Source organism: Staurois parvus, unplaced genomic scaffold (assembly GCF_062004578.1).
Source record: "Staurois parvus isolate SC_StPar_1 unplaced genomic scaffold, SC_StPar_1.0 ptg000291l, whole genome shotgun sequence".
Lineage (NCBI taxonomy): Eukaryota > Metazoa > Chordata > Amphibia > Anura > Ranidae > Staurois > Staurois parvus.
This window is the reverse complement of record NW_028318087.1, coordinates 9,385,931-9,405,223: the sequence shown is the minus strand read 5'-3', so window position 1 is coordinate 9,405,223 and position 19,293 is coordinate 9,385,931. Positions and strand designations below refer to the sequence as shown.

The window sequence follows — 19,293 nt, the reverse complement described above, 5'->3', positions numbered from 1 at the left end:
TAGTAAATAAGTGATTTTTCTCCTTCACTGATGTGCGCTAATGAGGCTGCAGTGATGGGCACTGATAGGCTGCACTGATGGACACTGATAGGTGGCACTGATGAGGAGGCACTGGTAGGTTGCATTGACAGGCATCACTGATGGGCACTGAAAGGCAGCACTGATACATGACACTGATATATGGCATTGATAGGCAGCACTGACTGGCACTGATAGGTGGCACTGATGCGCACTGAGAGGCGGCACTGGCTGGAACTGATGTGCACTGATAGGCGACACTGGCACTGATAGGTGGCACTGGCACTGATGGGTGACATTGAAAGGCAGCTCAGATGGGCACTGATATGTGTCATTGATGGGCACTGGCACATGGCACTGATGAGCACGGACAGGTGGCACTTCTGGGGCCACACTGATAATCAGGGCACATCATCAGTGCCCTGATGATCAGTGTACATGTTCCCTCCGCGGAAAGCCGATTACCGGCTCTCCTCTCCTCTCGAGCTGTCAGCGTGACAGCTCGAGAGGAGAGAAATGCCAATAACCGGCATTTCTGTGTTTACATGTGATCAGCTGATCACATGACCGAGCCGACATCTTCGGCTCTCTCCGTGATCCGCTGCGCAGTGGGAATGGTAGAACGTCACATGACGTCCTATCAGAACGAGATAACCACCTTGCGCCCGTCATTGTACTATAGGGCAGGTGGAAGGTGGTTAAAGAGTGTTAATAGAAGAGGGAATTCTACACTGTGGTAAATATGGCCCTGTCCCAGATTTTGTGAGACCTGTTTCTGCCATCAAAATTACCTTACTTAAAATGGTACATTTTCTCAGCTTAAGCTTTTGATATGTTTTCTATTGTGATTAAAATATGAGTTTATGAGATTTACAAATCATTGCATTCTGCTTTTATGTTGATTTTACAGTGTCCCAAACATCTTTTTAGAATTGGGGTTGTTTTCCAAAAAAATTTACAATAAGTAAAAAAAAATCCTATTTTATGAAGTATAAAAAATATATTTGAATATATACCAAACAGTCACACAAACATAGCAAAATAAAATAGGATGAATAACTGTATATAATAGATCTATGTATGTATGTATGTATGTAAGGATTGAATAATATTATTGATGCCCATCTTTTGGTTTCTACGGGTTAAATAGAACTCAACTTTTCTTTGAATGTAAGCTTTACTAAATGATACGAAGAAAGTGTCGAAAGATACCTATCAAGTAAAAATTCATCTTTCAGATGAATATTTGTGGATTTGTAATTCAAGCAGTGAAATTATATAACTTCTCACAAGACAATATTGTCTGATATGACCGTAAATCTTTTATTGCATATCTCCAGTTATTGATTATTGAAGAGAAATGTTTAGGCTACAACCAAATATTTTTTTTTTTACACTACAACATGAAGCCTGACTACTTCCCATTGTTTTTAATATCTGCCTAAGGTCTATATAAAGTCGCTTTCTTATTTTGGATAGAGTAGGGGAGAGGTAAACCTGTTGTCAGTTTTTTTGTATCTGCCATCTGTGTCTCATTAGGGAGAATTCCTTTCACTTCCTGTTCTGTAGACCCAACAGTAAGTGGGATTATGTGTTTCCAAAATGAAGGAAAACCCTCTTTAGACAGTTGTCATTCAAAGCGAATATCTCTATAGGAAGATTTCCTTTCTATTCCTGTTTTTCCTTTTCCTCAAATTTTTGGGTTTTTTTTTTTTCTTGGAGGGATGAGTAAATCTCTGCAACAAGGGCACAGACTGCAAAAAAAACCTAACAGGAGTTCTAATTCCTCATCACTCTATCCAAATAAAAAAAAAAATTGCCTTTTAGATTTTGTTAATATTTGTCTTATATCCAGTGTTTTTACTGTGGTGTTTTTTCAATAATATACCAGATATATTTCAATCTTTTTCAGCTCTATACTTTTTTGTGATTTTAGAGTAAGGTATGTCAAGTAATGATCTTTTTTGTTTATGCACATTTACACTGGGAGAAGGACATTGTATTAGTTTGCGGAGCACTTGGCACACACTGCCACATTAAGATTGCATGACCTACATTTTTTTTATTTATAGATGAACATAGCCCAATAACATGACACACAAATGTTTTTTAGGTCTCTGGTGGCTAACCTGGCTGCTGCTAATTGCTATGATAAAACAAAGCACCTCGACCTGAAGGAGAATTGGCAGCTGGTGGAAAAGGCAAAAGTTTACTATATAGCTGTAAGTGCCATTTTGAGACACTACATTATTTTGTTACTGTCAACCAGTTAGCAAATTGTGAAATTCACATATCAATTTAAGTTCAGATTTTTGTATTTATACTTAAAGGTAAACTACAGTATAGTGTAGTTTTAAGAAATACATATTTGTAATTTAAGTTTACAAAGTTTTTTTTTTGTTTAAACATGGTTGCTTGTTTTTATATTTTTAATAATGTAGTCTGATGGTAAGTCCCAAGTTACACCGAACCAACTTTGAAACCGTGCGACTTCCAGTGAAATGTTTGCTCCACAATGTTTTAATCTCTTTCCATGCTTGTATTTTAAAGGAAACTACTGGTAACCTAATAATATATATATATATATATATATATATATATATATATATATATATATATATACATACACACATATATATATAATATGGCAGTTATTATCATCATAGCATGTGTCTGTGCATGTGGAAGGATGCTTTTGAGCGGGGTTCAGAGTGGGGCAGTTGTGTTTGCATGTGCACTGCTGAATTTGGGATGTGGAGATGATACATTTGCAGAAACACTCTGGAAATGTGTTCTTTTTTTTATGCTAATATAAGAAAGGCACACTTCTGCTAGTATAAGATATGGCATTTACATTGTAAAAGAAGTACTTTTTTATCTAATAGTTTATTTCATATACAGAATTGTAGATTCTCTCTTTTTGGAAGATTTTTCTTGTCAGTCTGTGCTGTTGGCAGTCTTGATGTGTTATTGCTGAAATATCATAATAAATCACCCGAAAACAAAGTTTTTAGCCAGGCTGAAGAACATGATGTAAGTGGGAAATGATAAACCGGTGATCACTGTGTACGAGTACAGGCAGAATATGTAAAAAGTAAACCTAGCTTGTAGATATACTACCAGTCAAACATTTTAGATCACCACTTCTCAATAATTTTTTTTAAGAGTGTGAAGTCCTGTGTGTATTCTGAAATATTTTAAAAGTAAGAACCAAAAAAGGTTGCCAAAAAGTGAAAACTTACAAACCAAGGTATCTGTGATTAGATTCCTTCATCTTCGAAAGGTCAGTGAGAAACCAGGGGCAACTCAAATGAGAATGGGTCTGGCAGACCCAAAGCCAAACCAAAGCAAGAAGATACGTTTCTGAGAATCAGCAGCTTGGATATTCGAATACCTTGTAACGCAGCTTAACCTCTTTCCATCCACATAACACATGTGCATCAGCAAAGAGGGTGCTAATGTTTCTGTGCTGAAAGCCCACCTGCCAAAGATCGCTTCCAGTCTTTAATAATATGGTGAGACTTGCTCCCAATCATGTGACCACTGTGACCGCTATTCAGCGGTCTTGTGATTGGCGCATGTGCTCTGACTGAAGGGGACCTTTAAAATTTGTAGTCTTTGGTTCATTTTTTTTATAGGCTATTGATGAGGCAGAAGAAATGGTTCAGTGTGACTCCAAATGTCATTAAAACATAGGTGAAAGCATGATGGTTTGGAACTTATGCTGGTTCCAGTTTTAAAAAAAGAAGCAAAACCTTTTTTTTCCCTTATTTTGATATAGTGAGGAGGGGCTATAACCCCTGTTGCGTTTATTGCCATCTGTGTCTCATTGGGAAGATTTCCCTTAATTTCTTGTTCCATAGCCACAGTAGGTAGTGAAGGAAATCTCTGCCAGTCACCAGAGCTAATGTCCCCAATGGAAGATCTTCTCTGTATACTTGTTCTTGTGACTATTCAACTTTACTTTCACTTTTGGTGATAATGTGGCACCCTCCCTCCTGACATCCTTTGATTGAAAAATCAAAGTAGCTGGGTAGAAAATCATTGGACAAATAGCACCTGCATCAAATCAGATGCATGTAAAGTGGGGAAAGTAATTATTTTATCCCCTGCAAGTTTTGTAAGTTTGCCCACTTACAAAGAAATTGAGGGTCTATAATTTTTATCATAGTATTTTAAATGATAGAGACAGACTGACTGTCAACCAAAAATCCAGAAAAAAACACATGATACAAATAATATAAATTGAGTTGCAGTTCAGGGAGTAAAATAAGTATTTGATCCCCAAGCAAAACATGATTTAGTACTTGGTGCAGAAACCCTTGTTGGCAAGCACAGCGGTAAGACATTTCTTGTAGTTGGTTACCATGTTTGCACACATCTCGGGAGGGATTTTGGTCCACTCTTCTTTACAGACCTTCTCTAAATCCTTAAGGTTTCTTGGCTGTCACTTGGCAACTCGAAGTTTCAGCTCCCTACATACATTTTCTATAGGAGTAAGGTCTGGAGACTGGCTAAGGCCACTCCATGACCTTAATGTGCTTCTTCTTGAGCCACTCCTTTGTTGCCTTGTTGGTAGGTTTTGGGTCATTGTCATGCTGGAAGACCCATCCACGACCCATCTTCAGTGTTCTGGCTAAGGGAAGAAGGTTCTCATCCAATATTTTACAATCCATTGGCCCCTCAATGTGGCAAAGTCGACCTGTACCTTTAGCAGAGAAACAACCCCACAGCATAATGTTTCCACCTCCGTGCTTGACTGTAGGGATGGCATTCTTAGGGTCATAGCATTTTTCTTCCTCCAAACACGGCAAATCGAGTTAATGCTAAAGATCTCAATTTTGGTCTCGTCTGACCACAGCACTTTCTCCCAATCCTTCTGTGAATCATTAGATGTTCATTGGCAAACTTCAGATGAGCCTGTACATGTGCCTTCTTGAGGAGGGAGACCTTGTGGGCACTGCTGGATTTCAATCCATGGCAATGTATTGTGTTAATGGTTTGTTTGGTGACTGTGGTCCCGACTGCCTTGAGATCATTCACAAGCTCCTCCTGTGTAGTTCTGGGCTGATCCCTCACTTTTCTCATGATCATCCTTACAAGATGAGGTGAAATCTTGAATGGCGCTCCAGACTGAAGGCGATTTGATGGTTATTTTGCATTTCTTCCATTTACGAATAATCGGTCCAACAGTTGTCTCCTTCTCACTAAGCTTCTTGCTGATGGTATTGTAGCCCATTTCAGCCTTGTGCCAGTCTACGATCTTGTCCCTGATGTACGTTGACCGCTCTTTGGGCTTGCCCATTGTAGTGAGGTTTGAATGAAAGAGAGATTCTATGGACAGGTGTCTTTTATACACGCAACGAGTTGTGTTCTTCTATTCTTAAATAGAAGAAAAAATTATTTTTGACTAAATTTAAGTCAATATTTGCATTCACATTACTTACCTGTGCCCCATGTCATGCAGACTGCTGGATCCTGTAGAAATCTTAAGTAAATGGATGGCCGGTTCTCTTCCTGGCGGTGACCTTCCTGTGGTGAGAGCACATAATTAGCTTTGTGTCTTCTGTGAGTTGCAGTGAAAAATTTCATCCATGGAAAAATCTCATGCATAGTGTACACTAAGGCTCTCCCAACCTTCATAGATTTTATTTACACTGTTTTTCCACAGACATTTTTAAGGAAGCCTTGAAGTATAGTTCCTGACTGGTGTAAATGAGGGAAAAAGTAATTCTTCGTTAGGCAAAGGCAGATCCCTAAACTTTCAGGAACTATATTTCAGGACTTGGTAGCCCATTTTTATTAAAAGGAAATGCAAAAACAAAAGTCCAACATAAAGTTTCCCATACGGGTTTTTCTCCAGTAAAATACACACAGTCTAAATGCAAATACTAGCCCACTTCAATACTTTACAGCAGCACTGCTACTATAGATTCTGGTCCTTCTGACTACTAGCTCCTCCAGGCACACAGCTTAGAGCTCCTTAATGTACACAGTCTTGAGCTCCTTAACACACACAGCCCCAAGCTTCTAGGACACGCACAGCTCCTCTGACCAAGTCCTCAGGCCGTTAACTGTCTCTTGCAGGCATTCATACTGCAGCTGTCACCTGCAACCTCTCTGACTCCTGTAGGAGATCTTCTGTCTCTCTTGGGTGGAGCCCTGAGGTGTTCCTAAACCTCCATTATAAGGCCTGTGTGCACCTGGGCACACACCCTGCTGTTCCTCCACAAAACCCAGACACTGGGTTGGAGATTCTGTCCCGCCCAAGGCACTATGGAATCTCCAAACTAGGAAGCCCCATCCAGGACTACGAAAACCTGGAGAAAGCTGCAAAACCAGTTTTCTCCATTCAGAACATATGCTCCCTAGTCCTATATGAATGAGGGAGATATCGATCTATCTCATTTGAGGGTTCTAAGTATTTTCTAGCAAAAAATAAAAAGCTGATCTTTACATTTAGGAGAGGAATGTCAGAATTGGCTGGGGGACTGTAGTGGTTAAACTGAGAAAATATACCATTTTTAAAAGAAAAAAAGAATGTAATTTAAGGTTGATGGCAGTGACAGCAGAACTTCACCCATAACCACTTGATAAAATATTATTTAGCAATAAACCTACATTCCATATTAATTATGCTACCACAATTGCCTCCAGTATTGCCCCTGTTTCTTCTTGCTGGAGGCTGTCATTTCACTGAAGCCCAGAGCCCCTGAACAGCAGTAAATCATAATGTGGACCATTGATTTAATGGTTTAAAAAAAACGTTGCATTCCTGGAATCAAAGTATATAATCTTGCATCTACACCCTGTTCCAAATTATTATGCAAATTCTATTTAAGTGTCACAAAGATTAAATATTTTGTTTTTGAGTTTAACTCATGGATGGCATTGTGTGTCAGGGCTCTTTTGATCACTGAAAACAATCTCGGACACCTGTGATAATTAGATTGGCAGGTGAGCCCAATTTAAAGAAAAACTACTAAAGGAGGGTGTTCCACATTATTAAGCAGAACACCGTTTTCAAGCAATATGGGGAAGAAAAAGGATCTCTCTGCAGCCGAAAAGAGTGAAATAGTTAAATGCCTTGGACGAGGTATGAAAACATTAGATATTTAACGAAAACGTAAGCGTGATCATCGCACTATTAAGAGATTTGTGGCTGATTCAGAGCACAGACGGGTTCGTGCAGGTAAAGGCACATTGAGGAAGATTTCTGCCAGATCCATGCATCGGATCAAGAGAGCAGCTGCTAAAATACCATTACATAGCAGCAAACAGATATTTGAAGCTGCTGGTGCCTCTGGAGTCCCACGGACATCAAGGTGTAGAGTCCTCCAGAGTCTTGCAACTGTGCATAAACCACCTATTCGGCCACCACTAACCAATGCTCACAAGCAGAAACGGCTGCATTGGGCAGAAACAGTCCTGTTCACCGATGAGTGCCGTGCAACCCTGGATGGTCCAGATGGATGGAGTCGTGGAGGGTTGGTGGACGGCCACCCTGTTCCAACAAGGCTGCGACATCAGCAAGGCAGTGGTGGAGTCATGTTTTGGCCCGGAATCATGGGAACAGAGCTGGTTGGCCCCTTTAGGGTCCCCGAAGGTGTAAAGGTGACCTCTGCAAAGTATGTGGAGTTTGACTGACCACTTTCTTCCCTGGTACAGAAGGAAGAACTATGCTTTCCGTAATAAAGTCATCTTCATGCATAACAATGCACCATCTCATGCTGCAAATACCTCTGCATCAATGGCTGCTATGGGGATAAAAGGAGAGAAAGTCATGGTGTGGCCTCCATCCTCCCCTGACTTCAATCCTATTGAGAACCTTTGGAGCATCCTCTATGAGGGTGGGAGGCAGTTTACATCCAAACAGCAGCTCTGGGAGGCTATTCTGACATCTTGCAAACAAATTCAAACAGAAACTGTCCAAAAAATCACAAGTTAAATAGATGCAAGACTTGTGAAGCTGCTATCAAATAAGGGGTCCTATGTTAAAATATAACGTGACCTGTTAAAATGTTTAAAAAGTTAAAATGTTAAAAGTTTGATTGAAATAGCTTTTGATTTCAGTAAATATGCTGCAAACACAACAAATTACAATTTTCAGTTCTTTACAACCTATAAAGTATTTTGAAACTTACTGTGTGTAATAATTTGGAACAGTGCATTGTAAGTTTTTTTTATGTTTAAAAAAAATATTGTTATTAGGAGGTTTGTTCAATAAAATTTGAATTGTACGCCTAATAGTTGATAACATGAGAATTATGCTGACTGTTATTTACATCAATTATTTAGGTAAATGAGAAAAATATAATTTGCATAATTTGGAACACGGTGTAGTGATGTTTCTTGCAACACAAATCTATAATCGTATGACTTTCTGAAAAGATCTGACTTACGTATGTGAACAGTTGCTAAAAGGGGAGGAGGAGAGAGAAGCAATCTCTCTGCCCAGGGGATTTGTTTTACTGCAGGAGAAGTCATTGCCCAACATCCTGGAATTAAGGGTGATTCATCTTGCTCTGCTGCATTGATTGGTGCAGCTGGAGGGCCTCCCTGTGAGGGTTAAGACTGATAATGCCATGGTGGTGGCATTCCTCAATCGACCAGAAGTCGGGCTGCTCAGGAAGTCAATTTCATCCTTTCTTGGGCGGAAATTCACATCTCTTGGCAGGCAGATTTTCTCAGTCAACATCTGACTTCAGGGGAGTGGGCTCTTCATGCAGAGGTGTTAACACTGCTGAAGGTGGGTAACCCAGGATATGAATCTTTTGGCATCCAGGTTCAATGAGAAGCTGAATAGATTCATATCTAGCACCGGAAACCCCAGGGTATTCATGGTAGATGGTATGATGATGACATGGGATCAGCTTTTCCTCATTTTATGCCTTCTCGTCATTACAGCTTCTACCTTTTCTGCTTCCCAGGACTTGGGTGGAAGGCATCCCGGTGATTCTAATAATGCCAGTCTGTCCCAGGATATTGTGGTACTCCAATATCAAAAACATGTTGGTGGGTGTAGCATGAACCCTATATATAGCTCTAAAGGATATTATGCAGTTTAATTGTATTTAGCGTGGTGACCTTAAGCTGTTAGAAACTGGAACCCATTTTTAGAGCCTTTGTTGTGATCTTTATAGATTTGTGAATGAATGACTTCAGATTACAAGCCGCTACAGAGGTCAGAGTTGGCTTGCTTTAAAACCCTTTACTGTTTAGGAATATGTAAAGAATTTAAAACCAGTAGTCTCTGTGCAGGGTCACAAAAAAGAAAACTTGAACTAAAGGTACTGTTCTTCAAGATGCATATATTGGGAGTGTTCTGAAACTTTTGACCAGTGGTGTAAATTTAAAAAAAAAAAACGCAAAACTGTAGTTTCCCTTTTTAACCCTGCAAAGGCCTAAAGCCTTTTAGGAGGAGTTTAAAAACCTTACATAGTTACATGGTTGGTAAGGTTGAATAAAGACACAAGTCCATCCAGTTCAAACTGTATGGGTTTGTGTGTGCGCTCATGTAAAAAACTCATATCCTTGTATATTGTGTTCACTAAGATGCCCATCCAAGAGTGTTTGTTTTTTTTTTTTTTTTTTTTTTAAAGTATCAGTACTTCCCACTGGCGCTACCAATTGTGGAAGTGAATTCCACATCCTTATGGTCCTGACAGTGAAATATCCTCTACGCAGTTTCAGTTAAACCACTTATCCTCCATTTTTATTGCATGGCCCTGCGTCGTCTTATACTCCGAGACAGAATAGTTAATTCCATATGCTAGAATCACCACTGAGTTATTTCTAGATTGATATATCTCTTTTCAAGAGTCTCTTCTCCAGGGAGAATAAGTTTAATATTTGTAATTGTTCCTCGTAACTGAGGTCTCCCAAGTCCCCTATTAACTTTCTCTGGACTCTCTACAGTTCTAGCACATCCTTTCTGAGGACTGGTGGCTAGAACTGGAGGGCATACTCCAGATTTGGCCGAACCAGAGTTTTGTAAAGTGGCAGGATTCTAGTTTTATCTCTTGTGTGAATACCCTTTTTTATGCATGCTAAAATTATACCAGCTTTGCTTGCAGCAGCTTGGCATTGTATGCCACTGCTGAATTTGTCATCCACTAGGTCTCCCAGACCTTTTTCCATCCTGGATTTCCCAGAGGTTTTTCCCCTAGCGAGTAACTTGCGTTAGTATTTTTAGCCCCCCCCCCCCCCAAGTGCATTACTTTACATTTTTCAATATTAAACCACATTTCCATGTATTTTCCCGCTCCTTTATTTTATTGATATCTTCTTGTAGAGTTGCTATATCCTGCTGTGAAGTTATTGCCCTACTTAGCGTTCTATCATCAGCAAAAACTGATATTGAGCTATTTATTCCAACCTCCATATCAGTTATGAATAAATTAAATAAAATTGGTCCCGGGACAGAACCCTGGGGTACCCCATTTAGCACTCCAGACCAATATGAATACACGCTATTTATCACCACCCTTTGGACGCACCCCTTTAACCAGTTTTTTCTATCCTTGCACAAACCCTATGGTCCATGCCTACAGTCCTCAGTTTGTGAATTACGCATTTATGGGGAACTGTATCGAATGCTTTAGCAAAATCCAGGTACACCACATCCACAGGCCTTCCTTTATCTAAATGGCAGCTCACATCCTCATAGAATGTTAATAGATTGGTTTGGCAAGAACGACCTTTCTTAAGCCATGCTGATTACTACTAATGATATTTTTTTCATCAGCAAGATCTTGGATATAGTCCCTTATCATCCTCAAATAGTTTACATACTATAGATTTTAGACTGACTGGCCTATAGTTCCCAGGAATATAGATCTGCCCTTTTTTAAATATTGGTACCACATTGGCCCTTCGCCAATCAGCTGGTATCATTCCTGTCAGTATGCTGTGCTTAAAATTTAGGAATAACGGTCTAGCTTCAACCAGCCTGAGTTCTTTGAGGACTCTTGGGTATAATTATCCTGTGATCACTGATTCCCAAGTTGTCTTGTAATCCCAGATCTGCAATCTGATCTGAGCCATTTGTAATTAATAGGTCTGACAATGCATTCTTTCTTGTCAGGGCCTCCACTAATTGACACATGAAGTTGTCCTGTAAGACATTTAGAAAATGACAAGCCTTAAGTGATTGGGCTGTTCCTTCTGCCCAATCAATACCTGGATAGTTGAGGTGCCCCATTATGATGACGTTGCCCTGCCTAGCTGGCATTCCTAACTTTTTATCATCGTAAACCCAAGTTTCAACCTGAATATAACGCCCTATTGTGCTGCTTAGGAAGGGTTGTTCAGATGATGAACAATTGAAACAATATAAAAAAAAGGATAATTATTGAAAGAAATTGCATTAAAATTGACAAAAAAACATTTAATTTGACGTAAAGTCCATCATTAGGCAAAACTTCATGCCCACCCCAAATGCCCCCACTAATCCATTCAGCATCTGCTTTTTAAAATTACCTTGTGATTCGTGTTTATACTTTCCTATGCCCCCATCAGTGTCCTTTTTCAGTGCCATTTCTGGATGGAGGGCACTGATAATCCATTATTGGAGTTGTGCTGGTGCCAGTTGGTCTCTTTCTGACATCACTCCAGTCCTAGATCCTGCGTGGATTTTTCTGCTAGACAGCCAAAAGGAAGTGTTCACATCAGGCATGTGTAGAGCGGAAGAACCCTCTTGTTTGTAGAAGAGAGAACACTCGGGACCAGAGCATCATACTAGCATGGTTTTAGGTGAGCAGTAGGCAGTTTTTTTTTTGTGTTTAGAGGGTTCCTTGTCACAGCCTAAGCACCCATGCATTACTGGAGGCTACCTTTCCTAAACTCCCAGAGTTTGCAGAGCAATTTAATTTACAGACTTCAACCATCAGCGTAACAATAATGGAAAATCCCCTTTAATTGAACTCATTTGTTCACATTTTTGGTAGCCAGTATTTGCTAAACCTAGCTGCATCTAAACAGGAGCATACAGGATATTTGAAGCTGTAAGAATATCCTATATAAAGATCACTGAGTTAAAGTAACACTAAGCAAATTAAAAATAAATAATTCAGGTATGTATTCAAAAATGCTTTCTATTGCTCCTTGTCCTCTCCAAATCCTTTTTTTTTTTTTTTTTTTTTTTATGTTTTTGCTGTTGTGTTCAGATTTCGTGTTAGCCTCCCCACTTTCATGACATCTTGGATTGACTATGGAATATGTAGTGTGCTTAGGGCAGTGTACATGACCACAATTGCTGTGTAGGTCCCGTTCCGAACAAACCGAATTGAGAGGGTAACGGAAAGGTCTGGGAGCTCACAGAGGATGATACAAGGAGGGAAAAAAACAACATAAGAATTTATCTCATGAAAAATAAATTTACAGGGCCATTAAGTCATGGGCGGGTATGCATTATTTTTGGATAAGGATATCAGTTCGTGTCTTTTTAAATGTGTTTGCATTTTAGGATACATAAAACAAACACAATCCGCACGTCTAATACTGTACATACAGGTTTTTCCAGCAAGACTCATGAAATATGGTTAACACCCTTAAGGGTACCCCTGTCTTCTCCCATTCTCCAGGTTAAATTAGTAACTCTCTCATGGACCCCCTCCTTTGCTGAAGGTGGGAGTCCCTCCACATCTCACAAAAGAGGAAGCAAGTGCAGGGGGTGGGGGGAAGCCCTGAAATGCCGCCAAAATATTTTGTGGCAGTCTGTTGCTAAGGAACCAACACTTGAGCACTATTAATGACACTGCAGGCATATCAAGAAGCTGAGGCTGTATTCTCAGCACACCCTTTTAAAGCTGGAGCAAGCTTTATCGGTGTATTAAGCTTACTAATGCCGTAATTATCTCAGAAATAGTTATTCTCTTGTTAACTTGATGCCCCACCACCACCACCTCGATATATGATTGACTGTAATTGGTGGTTGGGTACAGCGTATCTAGCTCTGCTTTCCCACGCCTCTAATCACACACTCACATCCGCATAATCTCCTAAGCAAAGATGAGGATTGTGCTTTTTTTCAGCTGTGGATTTAAAGCTTGCCTCTTGTAATTTGTACAGTGACAGATGTCATTTCTATTTTTCTTTTTTTTTTGTTAACTGTTTAAGCTGTTTTTACTGCTTTGTCTTGACACTTACACATTGCTCAAGTAAGATAATTAATTTGTAAAAATTCGCTTTGGTGATCATGTTTGTATGTGAGAAGTCAAACTTGTATATTAAATGTACTTTCTGTTGAACTGCTTACTCTCATTTCAGTGGTTATTAGAGCTAGGTTTTTTTTTTGTGTAATTTAGCTAGGTTTCATTATTTTCTTGCATTCTTTAAAAGTGCTGCCATATTTTCTTGTTAGGATTAGTGAATTTTATTCATAAGAGCTTGTAGTTTTAAAAAGTCACTGTGCATTCACCCTTTGCGTCTTCTCATTAGTGGCATAGACAGAAAACGTGCTGCCAACAATGCACACATTGCTAATCACATGCCAGCAGCAGGCTGTCTGCTTTGTCAAGTGCCCCGCATCCCTGAGGCAAGAAAGACAGCTGCTGCTGCATCTGTGTTGTATGATCCTTCTCTCATTGGACTGGTAAATGCTGCTCTTTTAAACCTCTTTGTTTTATATTGGGTACCTTGTTGCTCACCTTTTTCAGTAATCATATCACTTCGTCAGTGTTCTGCTCTCAGATAATAGTTAAAGCTAAAACTAGGAAACACCTCCTAGTCTCTAGAGGTAGTTAATAAAATAAAAAATATATATATTTACAGCGCCAGCGAAAGCACTGTACAAAGTATTTCCTAAATGCAGTGGTTAAAAATTACCTTTCCTTAACCCATTAGTGACTAAGGGTATGTATGTGTGTGTGTATATGTATATATATATATATATATATATATATATATATATATATATATATATATATATATATATATTCTGTAGCTGTATATTTCTTACTACCACCATAACCTACCAAAAAAGAACAGGCCAAAATAAACTCTCCTGCTCCCGACGGTCGCGGCGATACCACGTGTGTTTTTTTTGTTTTTTTTTGTTTTTTTGTTTTTTTTATCCTACCTAAAACACACCAACAGTGATACTAATTTAAAAAAAAAATCCTGCCCAAAAAATACTGACCGGTGGTCATAAATTTCAGCCCTTTTAAGTCTATCCTCTTGCAGCAGCCAGTCAGCAGGGGTGACATCAAAGGTCCACAGGGGACACATCACAGGTCCCAGGAAGCTGCAGGACTATTCACATATAAGTCACTCAAGTGAGCACAGCGCTGGATCCCTGGTCAGACAAGAGTTCTTGTATTAAAAGTCAGCGGATACAGTATTTGTAGTAGCTGACTTTTTAAATAAAATATTTTTTCTGGGTAGGGGTCACTGAGGATCCTCTTTAACCGCCTCCCACCTGCCATATAAGGAAATGACTCATGGGCGGTGGTTCTCTCGTTTTGGGAGGACGTCATATGACATTCTCCCACTCTTACCATGCGTGCGTACCCCCGTGGGCCCCCACGGCTCGTCAGGAGAGGAGAGCTGGTAATCGGCATTCCTCGGCCCCATCAGTGCCACCTGTCAGTGTCCATCAATGCCACATATCAGTGCCCATCTGAGCTGCCTTTCAGTGCCAACTGTCAGTGCCGCCTACAAGTGCCATATGAGTACTGCCTTTCAGTGCCCATCAGTGATGTCTGTCAATGCCCACTAGTGATGCCTGTCAATGCCCATCAGTGCCACCTACCAGTGCCTCTCCATAAGTGCTCACCAGTGCAGCCTATCAGTGCCCATCACTGCAGCCTCATTTAGCGAACATCAGTGAAGGAGAAAATTACTCATTTACAAAATTTTATAACCGAAACTAAAACTTTTTTTTTTTCTCAAAATTTTCAGTAGTTTTTGGTTTCTTTATTAAAAAATTAAAAACCAAGTGGTGATTAAATACCACCAAAAGAAAGCTCTATCTGGCTCAAAAAAATACTAAAAATGTCATATGGGTACAGTGTTTCATGACCGCGCAATTGTCATTCAAAATGCGACAGTGCTGAAAGCTGAAAATTGGCCTGGGCAGGAAGTGGGGTGAAAGTGCCCGGTAGACAAGTGGTTAAGTAGACATGTTGGTGGCAATCTACAGCATCTTTGACGCAGATGACAAAACATCCATATGTGATTAGGCTGTTTCACACTCTTTTCTTTTTCTTGGGAGAAAAGCTGACAATACATAACCTCTTTGAGATTGCTTTCACTGTTTGAGGAAACTATCTCAGGCTCTGTAGGCTGTGATCTTGCTTGGCAGAGATCTAGTTTTAACTTTAAATGTGATTTGTAAAGGTAGAAAAAAAAAAAAAAAATCAGAAACATGGTATACTTACCTGCTCTGTGCAATGGTTTTGAACAGAGCAGCCCAGATCCTCCTCTTCTTGGGTCCCTATTGGTGCTTCTAGTTCCTCCCCCCTGCTGAATGGTCCCCATAGCAAACCACTTGCTATGGGGGCACTCATGCAAGCTCGCTCCCAGCCCGTGCTCTGTATGTCCATTGACATGCACAGTTTAGCTCGGCCCCGCCCTCAACTTCCTACTCACCAGCTGTGACTGACAGCAGCAGGAGCCAGTGGCTCCACTGCTTTGTCTGAGCCAGTGAGGAGCGAAAGAGCAGTGATTCTGCTTTCGTGCGCAGCACTGGATCAACATCACGCTCGGGGGGGGGGGAGGGCAGCACACAGGTTTTTTTTTTTTAACCTTTTAATGCATACAAAATCTTGGAAAAGCATTGTGCCTCTAGAACCACTATAATATATTTTTAACTTTAATGTTCATAGCGGTTTCTTGCCATCATTTGCAAAAACAATACAAAGTTCTCTCTTTTGTTGCATTGCCCTAAGTGATTAATTTGTTTTTTGGGGGTTCCTTTTTAAGTGTGCCCCTGCAAAGTGTTTTGTTTACCAAACATATGTTCAGGACATATACACTCACACACCACATCAAACTTCATTGACAAAAGATCAAGTAACTGTTTAGAAAAAATTATTTGACTAAAAATACTGTTCCCCCTGATTTTGTTTCAGGTTTCACGTTCACATTTTGGGTTTCTGCACATTGTGTTGTGTTTGGTGAGGTTGCCTGTTCTCATATTAGGCTATGCTTTTTGAAGGGTTCATTGCTACTTGTGAGAGCTGCCTTTGGCACTAGTTAAAACATAGCATACTGCTCTCCCAAAAGTGAAGTAAAGTTCATATGTCAAACATATAAAAACTTGCAAAGTAAAGTGGCTTGCAGGTAAAAACATGTCATTGAATTGATTTAAAGCCTATTAAATATAAAGGTTTGAAACAAAGGATTGCATGTTTTGATCCTTTGAGGATTTGCTGGAAAGTAATTTGTTTGGACATGGTTATTTTTTCTTCATCAGGTAAAGCTCACCATGATTTAAGGTTTTTGTTTTTTTTAAGTTGTTGACCCTGGAACAAGCATGCACCTCAGCCTACCCATGCTCCTATCCAGCCAAGAAAGACATCGAAGTTCCTTTCTTATCATTGGAAAGTGATAAAAGATTAAGATGTCCATTTTTCAAGCTGGGCAGGATTGTTCTGCCTCACACAATCTAGGGAATGTAGTCATGGAAGCCAGGCAACTTTTTGGAGCTCAGTTTTATGGGTGGCTCTGCAACACTGAGTGTCCTTGCAAAAAGGGGGTCCAGTTGGAACGTGGTATGGCTGTGGCCTGCTTCAACCACCAAGAGGGCACAATACGTTGTGCAGCCATGAAGGAAGTAAGCCACATAATCTCATGGACAGAGACTTCCTGTCCAGTGATCTCTGCTGTCCACGTACCAGAAGTGGATAACTGAAAGGTGAATTTCCTTGGTTGTCACTTTCTGGACCAAGGGGAATAAAGCCCATCACCCTGACATCTTCAACCTAATATGTCAGAGATAGGGGGACCCAGGATATGGTTATCTTGGCCTCTAGATTCAACAACAGATTACTTGGTCAGGACCACAGATGTTTTAGCACTGGTATCGGGTGCCTTGAATAGTCTTCTGGTCTCCATTCTGGCTAATCATTGCCTTTCCTCCAGTGCAAATTTTTCCTCAGATGAGGAGAGATGCGATGGTTATAATTGCACTGAACTGGCCCAGAAGAACCTGTTACACAGACATACTTGGACTACTATACAACAGTCCAGAGCTGTTGTATAAAGAAAAAGAGAGGAAGGCGCCTCTAAGTGCAGTATTGACAATTTATTTAGTAAACAATGGATAAATTGCAAATTAATTAAAACAATTATTCATTGTTTACTATATAAATTGTCAATACTGCACTTAGAGGCGCCTTCCTCTCTTTTTCTTGTTACTGCATTAGAACCTTGCTTCCACTCTAAGAAGAGCTACCTCAGTGTTACTGCATCCATCCCTGATATTCATCTGGCACCTTTATCCTACAGCTACAGAGGTTGGGCTCCAACAAGCGCGCCCTATATAATATACATTTTCAGAGCTGCTGTATAAGGGTCTCTAAATACAGTTCTGTCTCAGTCACTAGCTTTAATGTTATGCCTATTTAAACCCCAGGTCTTAAGGGACACCGGGGTCTCAAAGTCTGTCATTTCTACCATGCTGAAAGCAAAAATAGATACTTCCAGAAAGACCTGGAAATCCTACTGAAAACACAGGCATTTTCAATAACAGAGATTATTATGCGCGTCACATTCTGGCCTCCTACAATCAGGACTTGTCCAAAACTTAGCTATAAACACTGTGAAAGGGAAGTTTTAGGCCTTATCTTTTCTTTTTTGTAAAACCTCTGGCCACGCTCTCCCACGTCAAAACCTTTATTCAATGTGTATCTCATATCAAGACCCCATACCGCACCCTGTGGTTCCTTGGGACTGCTACTTGGGTCTCTTTGCTCTGGAAAAAAAACAGCCTTTGACCCCATCAGGTTCATTAGATGATCTCTTCTGCAAAGTGGACTTTTTGGTTACTGTCACATGTTAGTAGTGTCTCTGAGCTGGCAGCTCTCTTGCAAGGAGCCATTCCCCATTCTTCACAAAGACCAGGTAGTCTTATGCCCAAAGCCATCCTTTTTTCCTAAGTCTTCCATCTCAGTGAATACTTGGACCTTCCTTTTGTTCCTTGCTCCAAAGCATCCAAAGGAAATTGCTCTTCATTGCCTGGACATCAGAGCCATCAGTCTTGCTTCAGAGAAGTAGCTTCTTTCAGGAAGATAGACTCCTTATTTGTGCTTCCATGTCCATCATCACTTGGATAGAGCAACTCATTGCTAGAGCTTACTCTAAAGGACAAAACTCCTTCTGCTTTTTTATGTGCCTGCTCCACCAGGTCTGTGGATTGTTTTTACTGGGCATTCCTTTAACAAGCCTCTGTAGCCCAGCTTTGCAAGTCTGCTGCCCTGTCCTCTGTTATACCTTCAGAGATTTTCCATGTGGACTTCCAGTCTAATGTAGACGCAGCTTTTGGCCTCAAAGTCCTTGCAGCGCCACTCTGAAATTGGATAACTTTGGTCCTTGTTGGCCCAGATTCAGTTTGACAAATTGGTGCCCACCCTTCTCATTCATTACTTTGATGGTCCATGAATATGCAACCTGTGTCCTGTACTGTATAAATGAGTGTTTTGACTTGCCTATAAATTGTACTGTAAAGACACCCTCCCTTCTATTCTCAGTATAAAGTGATTACTGGGCACATGTCAGACAGCTTGTTAAATAGAGACATTGTACTGGGCCAGAATAAGGGGCTGGGTAATATGTGATTGCTGTGATTGGTCATCACAGCAATCACATGGTACCGTTTACAGTTTTGATGCCTCCCCTTCCCCTTACAACAGCGGAAGAAGAGAGACCGAGTACCTGTGACTGGGAACAGAATGCATAGATCAGCAGCTGCAGGTTCATTCACCCTGTTTCAGTGAGACAGGGTTCTCTTTAACCCTTTCATGTCCCCCTCCTTTCCTACACATACTATTTCCATGCTGTCTTCATGTGACCTGTATATTAACCCATTCACCTCCCTCATCTTGTTCATCTGAAGATGAACTACTCTCCTTCTTGCCTCCGTATGTGACCAGTACAAAAACATATATTAACGTATCTAGTGCACCATTACCAAGCTCCATGTTTAACCCCCTCGGTACAGGCTGGTACTTAAGTGGTTAAACCTATTCACAGACACTGTCATTTGAGCTTTCATCTACACCCTGAGTGTTCACAAAAAGTGCTTGCCCTGCTTCTGGCTCCTCTGCGTATCTA

At 40.4% G+C, this 19,293-nt stretch overlaps 1 protein-coding gene across 2 annotated transcripts in view; it reads left to right on the top strand.

Annotated features, from left to right (window-relative positions):
• The window catches only part of ADK (adenosine kinase), a 308,889-nt gene that overhangs the window by 201,974 nt on the left and 87,622 nt on the right, over positions 1 to 19,293 (top strand). For both annotated transcript variants that reach the window (XM_089682589.1, XM_089682590.1), the window contains exon 6: positions 2,132 to 2,240. In XM_089682589.1, coding sequence (XP_089538715.1) covers positions 2,132 to 2,240 — 109 coding nt within the window. The remainder of the gene's footprint in view (positions 1 to 2,131; positions 2,241 to 19,293) is intronic.